The sequence below is a fragment of the Ruditapes philippinarum genome, unplaced genomic scaffold (genome assembly GCF_026571515.1).
Source record: "Ruditapes philippinarum isolate M1 unplaced genomic scaffold, ASM2657151v2 ctg1003_1_1_1_1, whole genome shotgun sequence".
Lineage (NCBI taxonomy): Eukaryota > Metazoa > Mollusca > Bivalvia > Venerida > Veneridae > Ruditapes > Ruditapes philippinarum.
This window is the reverse complement of record NW_026854335.1, coordinates 150,001-165,276: the sequence shown is the minus strand read 5'-3', so window position 1 is coordinate 165,276 and position 15,276 is coordinate 150,001. Positions and strand designations below refer to the sequence as shown.

The 15,276-nt window shown below is 36.0% G+C and overlaps 1 protein-coding gene and 1 long non-coding RNA gene across 4 annotated transcripts in view; both read left to right on the top strand.

Moving 5' to 3' along the window:
* Window positions 1–6,015: 6,015 nt before the first annotated feature.
* LOC132739850 (DNA-directed RNA polymerase III subunit RPC1-like) overlaps window positions 6,016–15,276 on the top strand; it is a 150,938-nt gene continuing 141,677 nt past the window's right edge. For both annotated transcript variants that reach the window (XM_060727664.1, XM_060727663.1), the window contains exon 1: window positions 6,016–6,182. In XM_060727664.1, the coding sequence (XP_060583647.1) occupies window positions 6,171–6,182 (12 nt within the window). In that variant the 5' untranslated portion in view covers window positions 6,016–6,170. The remainder of the gene's footprint in view (window positions 6,183–15,276) is intronic.
* LOC132739851 (uncharacterized) lies at window positions 7,088–13,776 on the top strand. 2 transcript variants are annotated; one of them, XR_009627061.1, is made up of 3 exons: window positions 7,088–9,006; window positions 9,209–12,673; window positions 13,420–13,776. It is a non-coding gene; the product is annotated as an uncharacterized LOC132739851 (long non-coding RNA). The 2 variants fall into 2 exon arrangements; XR_009627062.1 differs by lacking the exon at window positions 13,420–13,776 and having other exon boundaries at window positions 9,209–13,327.

Below are 15,276 nucleotides of genomic sequence, written 5' to 3'. Positions count from 1 at the left end.
TACCGGTTGGAATTCAAAACAACTTCATACAATTGTCAAACACAATAAGGGGAAGTGCAGTGCACAAGAACCATAACTCTATCTAAAGTATTCACAGAGTTGTTGCCCTTTGTTACTTTTCCATTCCTTTCTTTTGTCCGGACCATAACTTGAAGACTAACTGTTGGAATTCAATATAACTACATACAATGGTCAAGCACATTGAGAGGAAGTGCAGTGCACAAGAACTATAACTCCATCTTGACTTATTACAGAGTTACCGCCCTTTGTTACTTTTCCTTGTCCAGAGCATGACTTGAAAACTACTGGTTGGAATTCAAAACAACTTCATACAATGGTCAAGCACAATAAGGGGAAGTGCAGTGCATAAGAACTATAACTCCATCTTGACTAATAACAGAGTTATTGCCCTTTGTTTTTTTTCCGTTGCTTTTTTTGTCCAGAGCATAACTTGAAGATTAATTGTTGGAATTCAATATAACTTTATACAATGGTCAAGCACATTGAGAGGAAGTGCAGTGCACAAGAACCATAACTCCATCTTGACTAATTACAGAGTAATTGCCCTTTGCTACTTTTCCTTGTCCAGAGCATAATTTGCAAACTACTGTTTGAAATTCAATACAACTTCATACAGTTGTCAAGGACATTAAAAGGAAGTGCAGTGCACAAGAGCCATAACTCCATTTTGACAAAATACAGAGTTACTGCCCTTTGATACTTTTCCTTGTCCGAAGCATAACTTAAAACGTACTGGTTGGAATTCAAAACAACTTCATACAATGGTCAAGCACAATAAGAGGAAGTGCAGTGGACAAGAACTATAACTCTATCTTCAGTATTTATAGAGTTATTGCCCTTTGTTTCTTTTCCTTGTCTTTCTGGACTTATTACAGAGTGATTCAATAAAACTTCATCAATGGCCAACCACATTGAAAGGAAATGCAACATACAAGAACCACAACTATCTTTAATTGCCCACAACCATAACTCTATATTTCAATTCTTTTACAAGGTATTCTGTTACTAGTAACATCCTCATTTCTGAAGCAGTCTTGTGGGGGTATTAATCACATTTAGTGATAGTTCTAGTTTGAATAAGAATAGATTTAACCACTAATCTAATTTGAAGAAATAGATTGGTCAGTGATCTATGTATTATGGCAATCTTCAATTGTATAGAAACAAAAAAATATGCTCTTACTGTTTAGTATTGTATTAATGCGGTGGCATAGCATTTTTCACAAATGCAATCTTGTCTTAAAATGAAAGATCTGGAATCAGCACTTTCTGGTAGTATTTATGCAGCCATAGAAATGTAAAAAAAAAGAAAATGCTGCCTTAAAAATCTTCTATTAGCACTCCATAAACATTAAAAATAATCTGACACAAATCTTGATCCAGTTTGCTCAGGTCATATGTATATTACACGTCAATTTGATAACACATTGATTGCATCATGTTTACCATATTTGGCAGTAGGGAGTAGACGCTACATCACTTGTTACCTGTAATACATGTAATCTGTGTAATTGAGGCAGAGTTTTGTAGAGTTTGTTTTAAGAGTACTGACTACTGGATGATAATTGGACTTAATTATTTTGTCCCTCTGGGTGTTAAAACAGGTATTATTTATCTGATTAATGGACAATTAAAAGGTGTGAAAGTCGTTTTAATCAGACAAAGCAATGCATTGGGACCAGACAATTAGGGTCGCTTGTCACATATGACGGAGTCTTATAATTTAGACCATTTATATAAGGAAATACGTTTGGAGGACTGAAACAATGTCGGATAAGACAGGGAGTCGTTTAAATCAGGGGGTCGCTAAGACAGTCTAGACTGTATATTTATATTATATATCTTTTTCTTTTTTCTTCTGTAATACACATGGGGATATATTAAAAAAGGATTCGGGGCATCCGTGGCCTAGTGGTTAAGGTCGTTGACTTCAAACCACTTGCCCCTCACTGCTGTGGGTTCGAATCCCGACAAGGACTTTGGATTCTTTCATGTGAGGAAGCTATCCAGCTAGCTTACGGGACGTTGGTGGTTCTACTCGGGTGCCCGTTTGTGTCTGAAATAATGCACGGAAGGGCACCTGAGGTCTTCCTCCACCAGTAAAGCTGGAACATCGCGGTATGACCTATACTGTGTCGATGTGAAGTAAAACCCAAACAAACAAAAAAGCATTCATACTTTGACAAGACTAATGTGACAAGATACACCGATTAAATTTATAGAAAGGAAACGTTAAGATTTGTTCAAACTTTTTTTTGTTTTCTTTTAAAAAAGTAAAAAGTCAAGCATTGCTCCCGCCCGACGGTGGCTCTTGTTTAGCTCACCTGACAACGAAGTGGTCCAGGTGAGGTATAGTGATGGGCTATGATGGCGTCGTGCTTTGGGTTGTTTACACTTTAGCAGTCACAGTTTTGATTGGATCATCATCAAACTTTGTCAGAATATTTGTTTCAATGAAATACAGGTCAAGTTCGAAGAAGGGTCACCTTGGGTCAAAAACTAGGTCACAGGAGCTAAAAATAGCAAAAGCTTGTTAACACTCTAGTGGCTGCAGTTTTGATCCAAATATTCTGGAAATTTGTCAGGAAGGTTGTTTTGATGATTTCCAGGTCAAGTTCGAAGATAGGTCATCTCCAGTCAAAAACTAGGTCACAGTAGCTAAAAATATGAAAGTCTTGTAAACACTCTAGTGGCTGCAGTTTTGATCCAAATATTCTGGAAATTTGTCAGAAAGGTTGTTTGATGATTTCCAGGTCAAGTTTGAAGATTGGTCATCTCTGATCAAAACTAGGTCACAGGAGCTAAAGTAGAAAATTCTTGTTAACACTAATGGCTGCAGTTTTGATCCAAATATTCTGGAAATTTGTCAGGAAGGTTGTTTTGATGATTTCTAGGTCAAGTTTGAAGATGGGTCATCCCGGTCAAAAACTAGCTCATATGAGCTAAAAATAGAAAAATCTTGTTAACACTAGTGGCTGCAGTTTTGATCCAAATATTTTGGAAATTTGTCAAGAAGGTTGTTTTTATGACGTCTAGGTCAAGTTCGAATATGGGACGTTTCTGGTCAAAAACAATGTCACAGGGGCTAAAAATAGAAAAATCTTGTTAACACTCTAGTGGCTGCAGTTTTGATCCAAATATCTTTGAAATTGGTCAGGAAGGTTGTTTTGATGATTTCTAGGTCAAGATGGAATATGGGTCATCTCCGGTCAAAAACTAGGTCACAGGAGCTAAAAGTAGAAAAACCTTTTAACACTCTAGTGGTTGCAGTTTTGATTCAAATATCCTGGAAATTGATCAGGAAGGTCATTTTGATGATTTCTAGGTCAAGTTTGATTATGGATGACCTGGGGTCAAAAACTAGGTCACACTGCCCAAATATGGAAAAACCTTGTTAATACTCTAATGGTAACATATTGACTTAATTCTCATCAAACTTGGTCAGGATGCTTGTCTAGTTAATTGCTTGGAGGAGTTTGAATATGGGTATCTCTGATGAAAAACTAGGTCACAGGAGCTAAATATAGAAAATCTTGTGAACTCTCTTGTGGCTTCTGTTGTTATCCAAATATCCTGAAAATTTGTCTGCAAGTTTGTTTTGATGATTTCTAGGTCATGATTGAATATGGGTCACTTGGGGTGAAAAGCTAGGTCACACTGCCAAAATATGGAAAAACCTTTTTAACACACTAGGTCACATTTTTGACACAATTGTCATCAAACTTGGTCAGGATGCTTGTCTAAGACATTGCTTGGATGTGATTGATGGGTCAGGGGAGCGATGTAGGGCCATCTTGGCCCTCCTGTTAGTCCCCCTCGGTTTACCGGAGGGGACTTTAGGTTTACCCTCCGTCCGTCTGTCCGTCCCTCCGTCTGTCCGTCAGTCCGTCCGTCCACAAAACTGGATCCCGCGATAAGTTGAAATAGAGTTCGAAGATGGGTTATCTCGGGTCAAAAACTAGGTCACAGGAGCTAAAAATAGCAAAAGCTTGTTAACACTCTAGTGGCTGCAGTTTTGATCCAAATATTCTGGAAATTTGTCAGGAAGGTTGTTTTGATGATTTCTAGGTCAAGTTCGAAGATGGGTCATGTCCGGTCAAAAACTAGGTCACAGGAGCTAAAAATAGAAAAAGCTTGTTAACACTCTAGTGGCTGCAGTTTTGATTCAAATATTCTGGAAATTTGTCAGGAAGGTTGTTTTGATGATTTCTAGGTCAAGTTCGAAGATGGGTCATCTCCGGTCAAAAACTAGGTCACAGGAGCTAAAAATAGAAAAAGCTTGTTAACACTCTAGTGGCTGCAGTTTTGATTTAAATATTCTGGAAATTTGTCAGGAAGGTTGTTTTGATGATTTCTAGGTCAAGTTCGAAGATGGGTCATCTCCGGTCAAAAACTAGGTCACAGGAGCTAAAAATAGAAAAAGCTTGTTAACACTCTAGTGGCTGCAGTTTTGATTCAAATATTCTGGAAATTTGTCAGGAAGGTTGTTTTGATGATTTCTAGGTCAAGTTCGAAGATGGGTCATCTCCGGTCAAAAACTAGGTCACAGGAGCTAAAAATAGAAAAAGCTTGTTAACACTCTAGTGGCTGCAGTTTTGATCTAAATATTCTGGAAATTTGTCAGGAAGGTTGTTTTGATGATTTCTAGGTCAAGTTCGAAGATGGGTCATGTCCGGTCAAAAACTAGGTCACAGGAGCTAAAAATAGAAAAAGCTTGTTAACACTTTAGTGGCTGCAGTTTTGATCCAAATATTCTGGAAATTTGTCAGGAAGGTTGTTTTGATGATTTCTAGGTCAAGTTCGAAGATGGGTCATCTCCGGTCAAAAACTAGGTCACAGGAGCTAAAAATAGAAAAAGCTTTTTAACACTCTAGTGGCTGCAGTTTTGATCCAAATATTCTGGAAATTTGTCAGGAAAGTTGTTTTGATGATTTCTAGGTCAAGTTTGAAGATGGGTCATCTCTGGTCAAAAACTAGGTCACAGGAGCTAAAAATAGAAAAAGCTTGTTAACCACTAGTGGCTGCAGTTTTCATCCAAATATTCTGGAAATTTGTCAGGAAGGTTGTTTTGGTGATTTCTAGGTCAAGTTCGAAGATGGGTCATCTCCGGTCAAAACTAGGTCACAGGAGCTAAAAATAGAAAAAGCTTGTTAACACTCTAGTGGCTGCAGTTTTGATTCAAATATTCTGGAAATTTGTCAGGAAGGTTGTTTTGATGTTCGAAGATGGGTCATGTCCAGTCAAAAACGAGGTCACAGGAGCTAAAAATAGAAAAAGCTTGTTAACACTCTAGTGGCTGCAATTTTCATCCAAATATTCTGGAAATTTGTCAGGAAGGTTGTTTTGATGATTTCTAGGTCAAGTTCAAAGATGGGTCATCTCCGGTCAAAAACTAGGTCACAGGAGCTAAAAATAGAAAAAGCTTGTTAACACTCTAGTGGCTGCAGTTTTCATCCAAATATTCTGGAAATTTGTCAGGAAGGTTGTTTTGATGATATCTAAGTCAAGTTCGAAGATTGGTCATGTCCGGTCATCAACTAGGTCATAGGAGCTAAAAATAGAAAAAGCTTGTTAACACTCTAGTGGCTGCAGTATGGATTCAAATATTCTGGAAAGTTTGTTCAAATGAAAGCCTTTGGGTCAAAATTGGACCTCCAGGGGTCATTGTATTTCCTTATATGTATTTAGTAACAACTTCAAAATCATCTTGTGAAAATCCCATAGAGTTAGTCTGAGCTTAGATATTTGGGACAAAACATGTTCTAGTGGATGTCTACCATGTTTATTAAAATAAAACCCCTAGGGTCAAAATTGGCCCAGCCCCAGGGGGGTCATTGATTTTCCTTTTATATACATATACATAGTAAAAACTTAAAAAATGTTCTAGTGGAGGATGCTAGTAAAAACTTAAAAAATCTTCTAGTGGAGGATGCTGTCCTACTGACAGCTCTTGTTTGCTGTTCTTCTGCAGTATTAACCTGTTAATAATTTAAACCTGTTAATTTTTACAGGGTACCAGTGAGAAGAGCAATGATTGTGAGACATGTGGTAGGTCTCTGGCTGAATGTATTGGTCACTATGGTTTTGTTGATCTTGAATTGCCATGTTTTCATATTGGATTTTTCCGTACAACAATCACTGTTCTACAAATGATCTGCAAGGTAGTTTTCCAATTCTTAATGTTATTTATAAATATATAGAATATGAAAGGATTGAAGACGGTACTTTTGTTATCCTTATCCTTCAGGCATCTCAATTATAAATTGATATCCAAATTTGAAGATATTTAACACAAACCTACTGGCATATAGCGATTCACTTCTGCCTGGGTGCGTGTAAGATATAGATTATATAGTGAACTTCAAAAATCCTCTTGTGAAAAACCACTAGTCTAATTTCAACCAAACTTGGCAGGATCCTTGCAGGGCCGGCAAAATCAATTGTCCCACAGCCTGTACGGACAAGTGAAGATTTTCAAGAATTTACTATGTAAATATCATACGGACAAGTTAATAAATGCTTCACATGAAGACAAATCAGATTTTGCCGGCCCTGCCTTGGGTGATAGACTTCCAAATTTGTTCAAAGGATTGATTAGAAATGATCCTCAGATGGTCCCCTTTTAAAGTTGTCCACAGGGCTCCAGATAAGATGCGTATACGCGTAAATTACGCATGGAAATAACACGTTTACGCATTCAAAACAAAATTTAAGCGTATGAAAACGCACACAAAAATCAGGTTACGCATTGAACAACATTTCTTTCGCGTAAACGTAACCGAAAGTAAACTCTGATTAATTCATTTTTAATTTCGTCTGAACGCTTTGCAAGCGTCTACCGGTAACTTCCTGTAGTTCCGACCATCATCGGTTGTTATCCTATGTATAGTATGGTGGTGGAATTAACTTCGTATAAATTCCTTGCAACGTCTAACAGTAACTTCCTGTAGTTCCGACTATCATCGGTTGTTTTCGATAATCGTATGTATAGTAAGGTGGTGGAATTAACGCAATTTTATAAAAACATCCGGTACAATGTCGCTGTCAAAAGTTAACACGATTGACTCGTATTTTCAGCCGAAAAAAATCGACCCGAAAATAATTGTGAAGTTTATAATCAATGAAATAATTAGCGCTGCCATGTTTGAGCAACAGAAACATGTGTCAGCCTCAGATAAAACGTATGCTGTTTGGAAAGACCTGTTCCCGTGGATTGTCATAAATACAGAAGACCCGTCACAGGTTAATCTTAAATGTTCATTATGTATAAAATTTCAAATGAAAAATGCATTAACTACAACTGGTTCTAGCAATATTCAATAATCAACCGTTGAGAGACACTGCGAATCTGCGGACCACCAGACTGCTACTAAAATGTCATTGAAATTAGAAAGTTCTAAAAAAGATCCTACGCTATTAGATCAAGATTTAGAAGAGATAAAAAACTGTATATTGTTGGATTCAGACATTTTTGATAAGATCGGTTTACTCTCTCATGAATAATGAATTACCAATTGAAAAACTTGATGCAATTTTGGAACTTCAACGGTTAAATTCATTAAATATGCCATACAGAAATTTGAGCTGGACTACTATTACAGAAATTCAAAATGTAATTGCTGCTGGTTTAAAGAAAAAACTTGTTGTGGTGTTGGGGTACAGGTTCAAGCAAAATTTGCCCCATTTGTAATACAAACTCATTGTATAGCACACAGATTAAATTTGGCAGTAACTGACTCTATTAAACAAATTGAACCACTAAAGAAACTGAAAGAAAAATTTGCAAACCTTTACCATTTCATATCTGCATCAGGAAATAGGACATTTGCCTTAAAACAAATGCAGGGGTTGTTAGATGAGCCTAAGCTGTCTGTTAAAGAACCATATTCCATTCGTTGGCTGGGTCTTAAAAATGCTGTTGAAGCCGTCTATGAATCATATGGAGCCATACTTGCAACATTGTCTAGCATGGCCGATGAAAATTCTACAGCTAAAGGTTTATACAAGTACTTTGCTTCATATAAAACGGCATTACTTTTAGCTTTCATGTTGGACTTTCATACTATCCTGGGTGTCCTATGTTGTGAACTGCAGGCAGAGAACCTTATTTTTAGTGATGTTCCTCCCCTAATAGACAGTACTGTGGAGAAGATTGAGTCAATGAAATCAGAAGAAGGTGATGGATTAGTAGAGATGAAAAACAGCATTGTAGTGAAAGATGAAAAGGCCTTTTATAAAGGAGATGAGCTTAAATATTATAGCAAAGATATAGAATCACAGATTTCAAATGTTAAAAATAATTATTTGGATAACTTGGCCAATAATATTAGAAGAAGACTAAAAAAGAATGATAGTGACACTTTAATATACTTGAGTCAAGTCTTAGAACCATCAACAGTATGTCATCTTCCTGCTGATACCAGTAAGAGTGCTCTAGAATGTTTGGGAAATCAGTTTGGAGTTGAAAAAACAGTGAAACAAGTGGAAGGAGATCTGATTATAGGTATTTCAAATTGACATTTAACTGATGTAAACTTTTTCTTATTTAAAACAATAAAAACTTAACTGATATAAACATGTTTACTTGCAAAACAACATTGTCCAAAAAAATTAAACACAAAGTTTATATATTTATTTTTAAAGAATCTGATATCTAGGACTTTCAAAATATATTATAATGTCACTATATTGCTTCCTGGTTTATTTAAATAATAACATATTGCATTTTATATTACAGGGACAACAGAGACTGTCACTCATGTTGAGCCATTATTAGTGGAAGGAGTGGAAAGGGGTTTATGGGATGGTAAAAGGCACATATAGGAACATTTCCCTCAGTGACCTGTGCCAAAGATTATGTGTGAAGCACAGTCTGACATATCCAAACATGGCTAAGTTAGCTAAAATAGCCTTATGCATGGAGATTTCAAGCACAGAGTGTGAGCGCTCATTCAGCACTCAAAACAGACTTAAGAGTAAATTAAGGTGGGACTTTTATATTAAAGTCTATCTATCTTTATATTTTGAATTTATGCAGGTGGATCTACTCTAGTATATAATTTTGTTAGTAAACTAAGAAAAGTTTATAAGTAAATATTCTAATTATTTTTAATGCAAATGCACATGATTTTATGCATTCTTGAAAATTGTTCTTGAAGTATATATGTTGTTGTTTATCTCATTGCAGGTCATCACTCAAAGAGATTTCACTTGAATCACTGCTGAGGGTTAGCCTTTATGGAGAGCCAGTCTCAGAGTATGACCCTGTACCAGACACAAGACAGTGGTTGGTCAAGAATCGCAGAAGGAAGCGCCTGATGCAAGATTATAAACCAAGAGAGTCCAAAAAGCAAAAGAAATGACTGACATATCTTGTATAATGCAGTAAACATGGAAGCATAATAAATGTTTTACTCTTTTCCATACATTTTAAGGAGTAAAAATACTCCAGCCAAATTTCAGATTTCAAGTTTTACTCATTCACAAAAAAATCAATGAGTAAATACTCATTGCCCTAAAAAATTATCTGGAGCCCTGTGTCCAAATGGTTCTGGTATGTTACATAAGTAGGTCATAGGGCCAGAAAAGGAAATTATAAAAAGCAAATTTAAAAAATGTTCTTGTCAAAATGTACAAGGTCCAGAGCTTTGATATTTGGTATATGACATCATCTATAGGTCCTCTACCAAACTTGTTCAAATTTTGTCCCTAGTGTCAATAAAATTTTATCCCTTGTGTCAAAATTGGCCTTGCCCTGTGAGTCATAGGTTTCCATTATTGCTCCTTGCTTTTTGTGTTTACTATTTTTTTTTGTCCATGGGCCCGTATTTTATCAATTAATCCCTTCGATTTACAGATAAAAATAAATTCGCATTCAATAACTCCTTCCGATTATTATATTGGTTCCCCCTTCGGTGATTTGCAGCATGTCATATTAATGAATGAGAACCGGAAAGCAGTTCTGCTGTACATGAATTCGAAAGCTATAAATAGCTATAAATGTTCTGATTTTTGACACTTAGGCTATAAATTTGATATTTCCCTTTTTTAGTTGTACATGAAATTATAATTTGTTACATTTTGAATTACATTTACACACAGCATATCGAGTATACTATTAGTGATCGAATTTGTCAATATAAAGATTTCAGGCATAAGACTTTAATAATTTTGCTTTTGATAATTATTCTTAATTTATATTCATGAAACTAAATGTTTAATAATAACATGTTGATATATTGGTTGTTTTGAAATTATTACAACTTTAGTATATAAGATTACATTTCATTGGTATTGTTGGTAATGCACGGAGGTAAGTTATCAACTTTTTGTGCTTCAAAATTAACTCTTTTAAGGGCATGACTGGTGGCATGTCTGGTGTCCGTACTCAACAGCGAAAACTGCATTTTGTGCCCGTACGGGCGGATAGACACTCATTAAGCATAGACTATAGATAGATAGATCGCATCATTGGTAACAACAGAAACTTTGATCTGCAGTTTGAAGATGAGGTGTATTGTTAGCTCGACTTTTTTTTTTGAAAAAAAAAGTAGAGGTATTGTTATAGTCAGGTCGGCGTTGCCGTTGCCATTCCCGTCCGCAAACTTGTACCTGGATCATAACTTTTTTATTTCTTGGTGTATTGTCTTCATACTTGGCCACAACAACCCTTGGGACAAGACCTTTCAGTAGACCACACTAACCTTGACCTTCATCCATAAATGACCTTGACCTTCAAGGTTAAAAGTCCAATTTTTGCTTGTTCATGCTGTTATTGGCTGTAACTTTGTTATTTTTGAATGGATTGTCTTCAAACTTGAACATAATAATCTTCAAGGATATCCCTTAAAAATAACCCGCCAGACCTTGACCTTCACTCATAAATGACCTTGACTTTGAAGGTCAAATTATTGAAATTTTCATTTTTTTGGCCATTATTGGCTGTAACTTTGTTATTTTTGAATGGATTGTCTTGAAACTTGAACATAATAATCTTCAAAGATAACTGTTAAAAATATACCGAAAGACCTTGACCTTCACTCATTAATGACATTGTCTTTGAAGGTCAAATTATTGAAATTTTCATTGTTTTGGCGGTAACTGACTGTAACTTTGCTATTATTGAAGGGATCAACTTCATAGTATAACAGAACATTCTTAAGGACCAGACCTTGTTGTTTATCAAACTCAAATTTGCTTGGGCTCTTTAATGACCTTGACCTTGAAGGTTAAATTACTGAATTTTCTCAGATTTGTGCATTAAATAACCATAATTATATATTTATTGGTGTGTGTGTGTGTATACATATATATTTACAACAACAACAACAACAAGAATTGCGTAATGTTTCTATTTATAGACTTGCGTCATTGTTTCTATTTATAGAATTGTGTCATTGTTTCTATTTATAGAATTGCGCCATTGTTTCTATTTATAGAATTGCGTCATTGTTTCTATTTTTAGAAATTGCGTCATTGTTTTTATACCCCCGCACAACAAAGTTGTAAGGGGGGTATACTGGAATCAGCTTGTCCGTCCGGCCGTCCGCCCGTCGGGCGTCTGTCGGTTTTTTCTTGTCCGCCCAATAACTTAAGATTCCTTTGACCCACAGTCTTCATATTTGGCATGGAGGTTAGTCATGATGAGTAGATGACCCCTATTGATTTTGAGGTAGCCAGGTCAAAGGTCAAGGTCACAGGGGCCTTGACTTCAAAAAGCTTGTCCGCCCAATAACTTAAGATTCCTTTGACCCACAGTCTTCATATTTGGCATGGAGGTTAGTCATGACGAGTAGATGACCCCTATTGATTTTGAGGTCACTGGGTCAAAGGTCAAGGTCACAGGGGCCTTTACTTCAAAAATCTTGTCTGCCCAATAACTTAAGATTCCTTTTGACCCACAGTCTTCATATTTGGCATGGAGGATAGTCATGACGAGTAGATGACCCCTATTGATTTTGAGGTCACCAGGTCAAAGGTCAAGTTCACAGGGGCCTTGACTGCAAAAACCTTGTCCGCCCAATAACATAAGATTCCTTTGACCCACAGTCTTCATATTTGGCATGGAGGTTAGTCATGACAAGTAGATGACCCCTTTTTATTTTGAGGCAACCAGGTCAAAGGTCAAGGTCACGGGGGCATTGACTATAAAAAGCTTGTCCACCCAATAACTTAAGATTCCTTTGACCCACAGTCTTCCAATTTGGCATGAAGGTTAGTCATGATGAGTAGATGACCCCTATTGATTTTGAGGTCACCAGGTCAAAGGTCAAGGTCACAGGGGCCTTGACTTCGAAAAGCTTGTCCGCCCAATAACTTAAGAAACCTTTGTCCTACAGTCTTTATATTTTGCATGGAGGCTAGTCATGATTAGTAGATGACCCCTATTGATTTTGAGGTCACTGGGTCAAAGGTCAAGGTCACAGGGACTTTGACATTAAAAAGTTTGTCCGCCAAATAAATTAAGAAACCTTTGATCCATAGTCTTCATATTTGGCATGGAGGTTAGTCATGATTAGTAGATGACCCCTATTGATTTTAAGTTGACTGGGTCAAAGGTCAAGGTCACAGGGGCCTTGACTATAAAAAGCTTGTCTGCCCCATAACTTAAGATTCCTTTCACCCACAGTCTTCATATTTGGCATGGAGGTTAGTCATGATTAGTAGATGACCCCTTTTGATTTTGATGTCACTGGGTCAAAGGTCAAGGTCACAGGGGCCTTGATTTCGAATAGTTTCTCGGCCCAATAACTTAAGAAACCTTTGACCCACAGTCTTCATATTTAGCATGGAGGTTAGTCATGATATGTAGATGACCCCTATTTATTTTTATTACACTGGGTCAAAGGTCAAGGTCACAGGGACCTTGACTTAAAAAACCTTGTCCGCCCAATAACTTGAGATTCCTTTGGCCCACAGTCTTCATATTTAGCATGGAGGTTAGTCATGATTAGTAGATGACTCCTATTGATTTTGAGGTCAATGGGTCAAAGGTCAAGGTCACAGGGGCCTTGACTAAACAAACCTTGTCCGCCCAATAACTTGAGATTCCTTTGACCCACAGTCTACATATTTGGCATGGAGGTTAGTCATGATTAGTAGATGACCCTATTGATTTTGGGGTCACTGGGTCAAAGGTCAAAGTCACAGGGGCCTTGACTTTAAAAAGCTTGTCCACCCAATAACTTGACATTCCTTTGGCCCACAGTCTTCATCTTTTCGTATTTGGCATGGAGGTTAGTCATGATTAGTAGATGACCCCTATTGTTTTTGAGGTCACTGGGTCAAAGGTCAAGGTCACAGGGACCTTGACTTAAAAAACCTTGTCCACCCAATAACTTGAGATTCCTTTCACTCACAGTCTTCATATTTGGCATGGAGGTTAGTCATGATTAGTAGATGACTCCTATTGATTTTGAGGTCACTGGGTCAAAGGTCAAGATCACAGTGGCTAAAAACCTTGACTTAAAAAACTTGATTTTTAAATTTTCACATTTGAAGCATGGAGAATACATGTCTTAGCAATGCACTGGCTTAGTAACCTCAGATTTAGCAGGGTGGTTGTCCTTGAGTTCTAAATGGCCACTGTTGATTCTGACAAAGTGGTATGCGGGGGTATTCATGCCATGACAGTGGCAGTTCTAGTTATTTTTAGAAATTGCGTCATTGTTTCTATTTATAGAAATTGCGTCATTGTTGCTATTTTTAGAAATTGCGTCATTGTTGCTATTTTTAGAAATTGCGTCATTGTTTCTATTTTTAGAAATTGCGAAATTGTTTCTATTTTTAGAAATTGCGAAATTGTTGCTATTTTTAGAAATTGCGTCATTGTTGCTATTTTTAGAAATTGTGTCATTGTTTCTATTTATAGAAATTGCGTCATTGTTGCTATTTTTAAAAATTGCGTCATTGTTGCTATTTTTAGAAATTGCATCATTGTTTCTATTTATAGAAATTGCGTCATTGTTGCTATTTTTAGAAATTGCATCATTGTTTCTATTTATAGAAATTGCGTCATTGTTGCTATTTTTAGAAATTGCGTCATTGTTGCTATTTTTAGAAATTGCGTCATTGTTTCTATTTCTAGAAATTGCGTCATTGTTTTTATTTTTAGAAATTGCGAAATTGCGTCATTGTTTCTATTTTTAGAAATTGCGTCATTGTTGTTATTTTTAGAAGTTGCGTCGTTTCTATTTTGAGAAATTGCGTCATTGTTTCTATTTATAGAAATTGTGTCATTGTTTCTTTTTTTAGAAATTGCGTCATTTTTGCTATTTTTAGAAATTGCGTCATTGTTTCTATTTTTAGAAATTGCGTCATTGTTGCTATTTTTAGAAATTGCGTCATTTTTTCTATTTTTAGAAATTGCGTCATTGTTGCTATTTTTAGAAATTGCGTCATTGTTGCTATTTTTAGAAATTGCATCATTGTTTCTATTTATAGAAATTGCGTCATTGTTGCTATTTTTAGAAATTGCGTCATTGTTGCTATTTTTAGAAATTGCGTCATTGTTTCTATTTCTAGAAATTGCGTCATTGTTTTTATTTTTAGAAATTGCGAAATTGCGTCATTGTTTCTATTTTTAGAAATTGCGTCATTGTTGTTATTTTTAGAAGTTGCGTCGTTTCTATTTTGAGAAATTGCGTCATTGTTTCTATTTATAGAAATTGTGTCATTGTTTCTTTTTTTAGAAATTGCGTCATTTTTGCTATTTTTAGAAATTGCGTCATTGTTTCTATTTTTAGAAATTGCGTCATTGTTGCTATTTTTAGAAATTGCGTCATTTTTTCTATTTTTAGAAATTGCGTCATTGTTGCTATTTTTAGAAATTGCGTCATTGTTTCTATTTTTAGAAATTGCGTCATGTTGCTATATTTAGAAATTGCGTAATGTTTCTTTTTATATATATATATACAAAATATATAAACAATACTAATGTGACAAGACAGACCAACTAAATTTATAAAAAGGAAACGTCAAGATATGTTCAAACCTTTCTATGTTTGCGTTTAGAAAAAGTAAAAAGTCGAGTGTTGCCCCAGCCTGGCGGTGGCTCTTGTTTTTTATGCCCCCGGGCATATAGTAATTGAACTGTCCGTTCGTCTGTCCAAGTCATTTAAATGGACTAAAGGCCATCTAACTGTAAACAGAACAAATGACAACAATAGAGTTCATTCCGTAACAATAGAATAAGGGGCCATGGCCCTCTATTAAACAAAAGGAAATAACAAAAGAAATGGCCCTTTTGTCCATTTT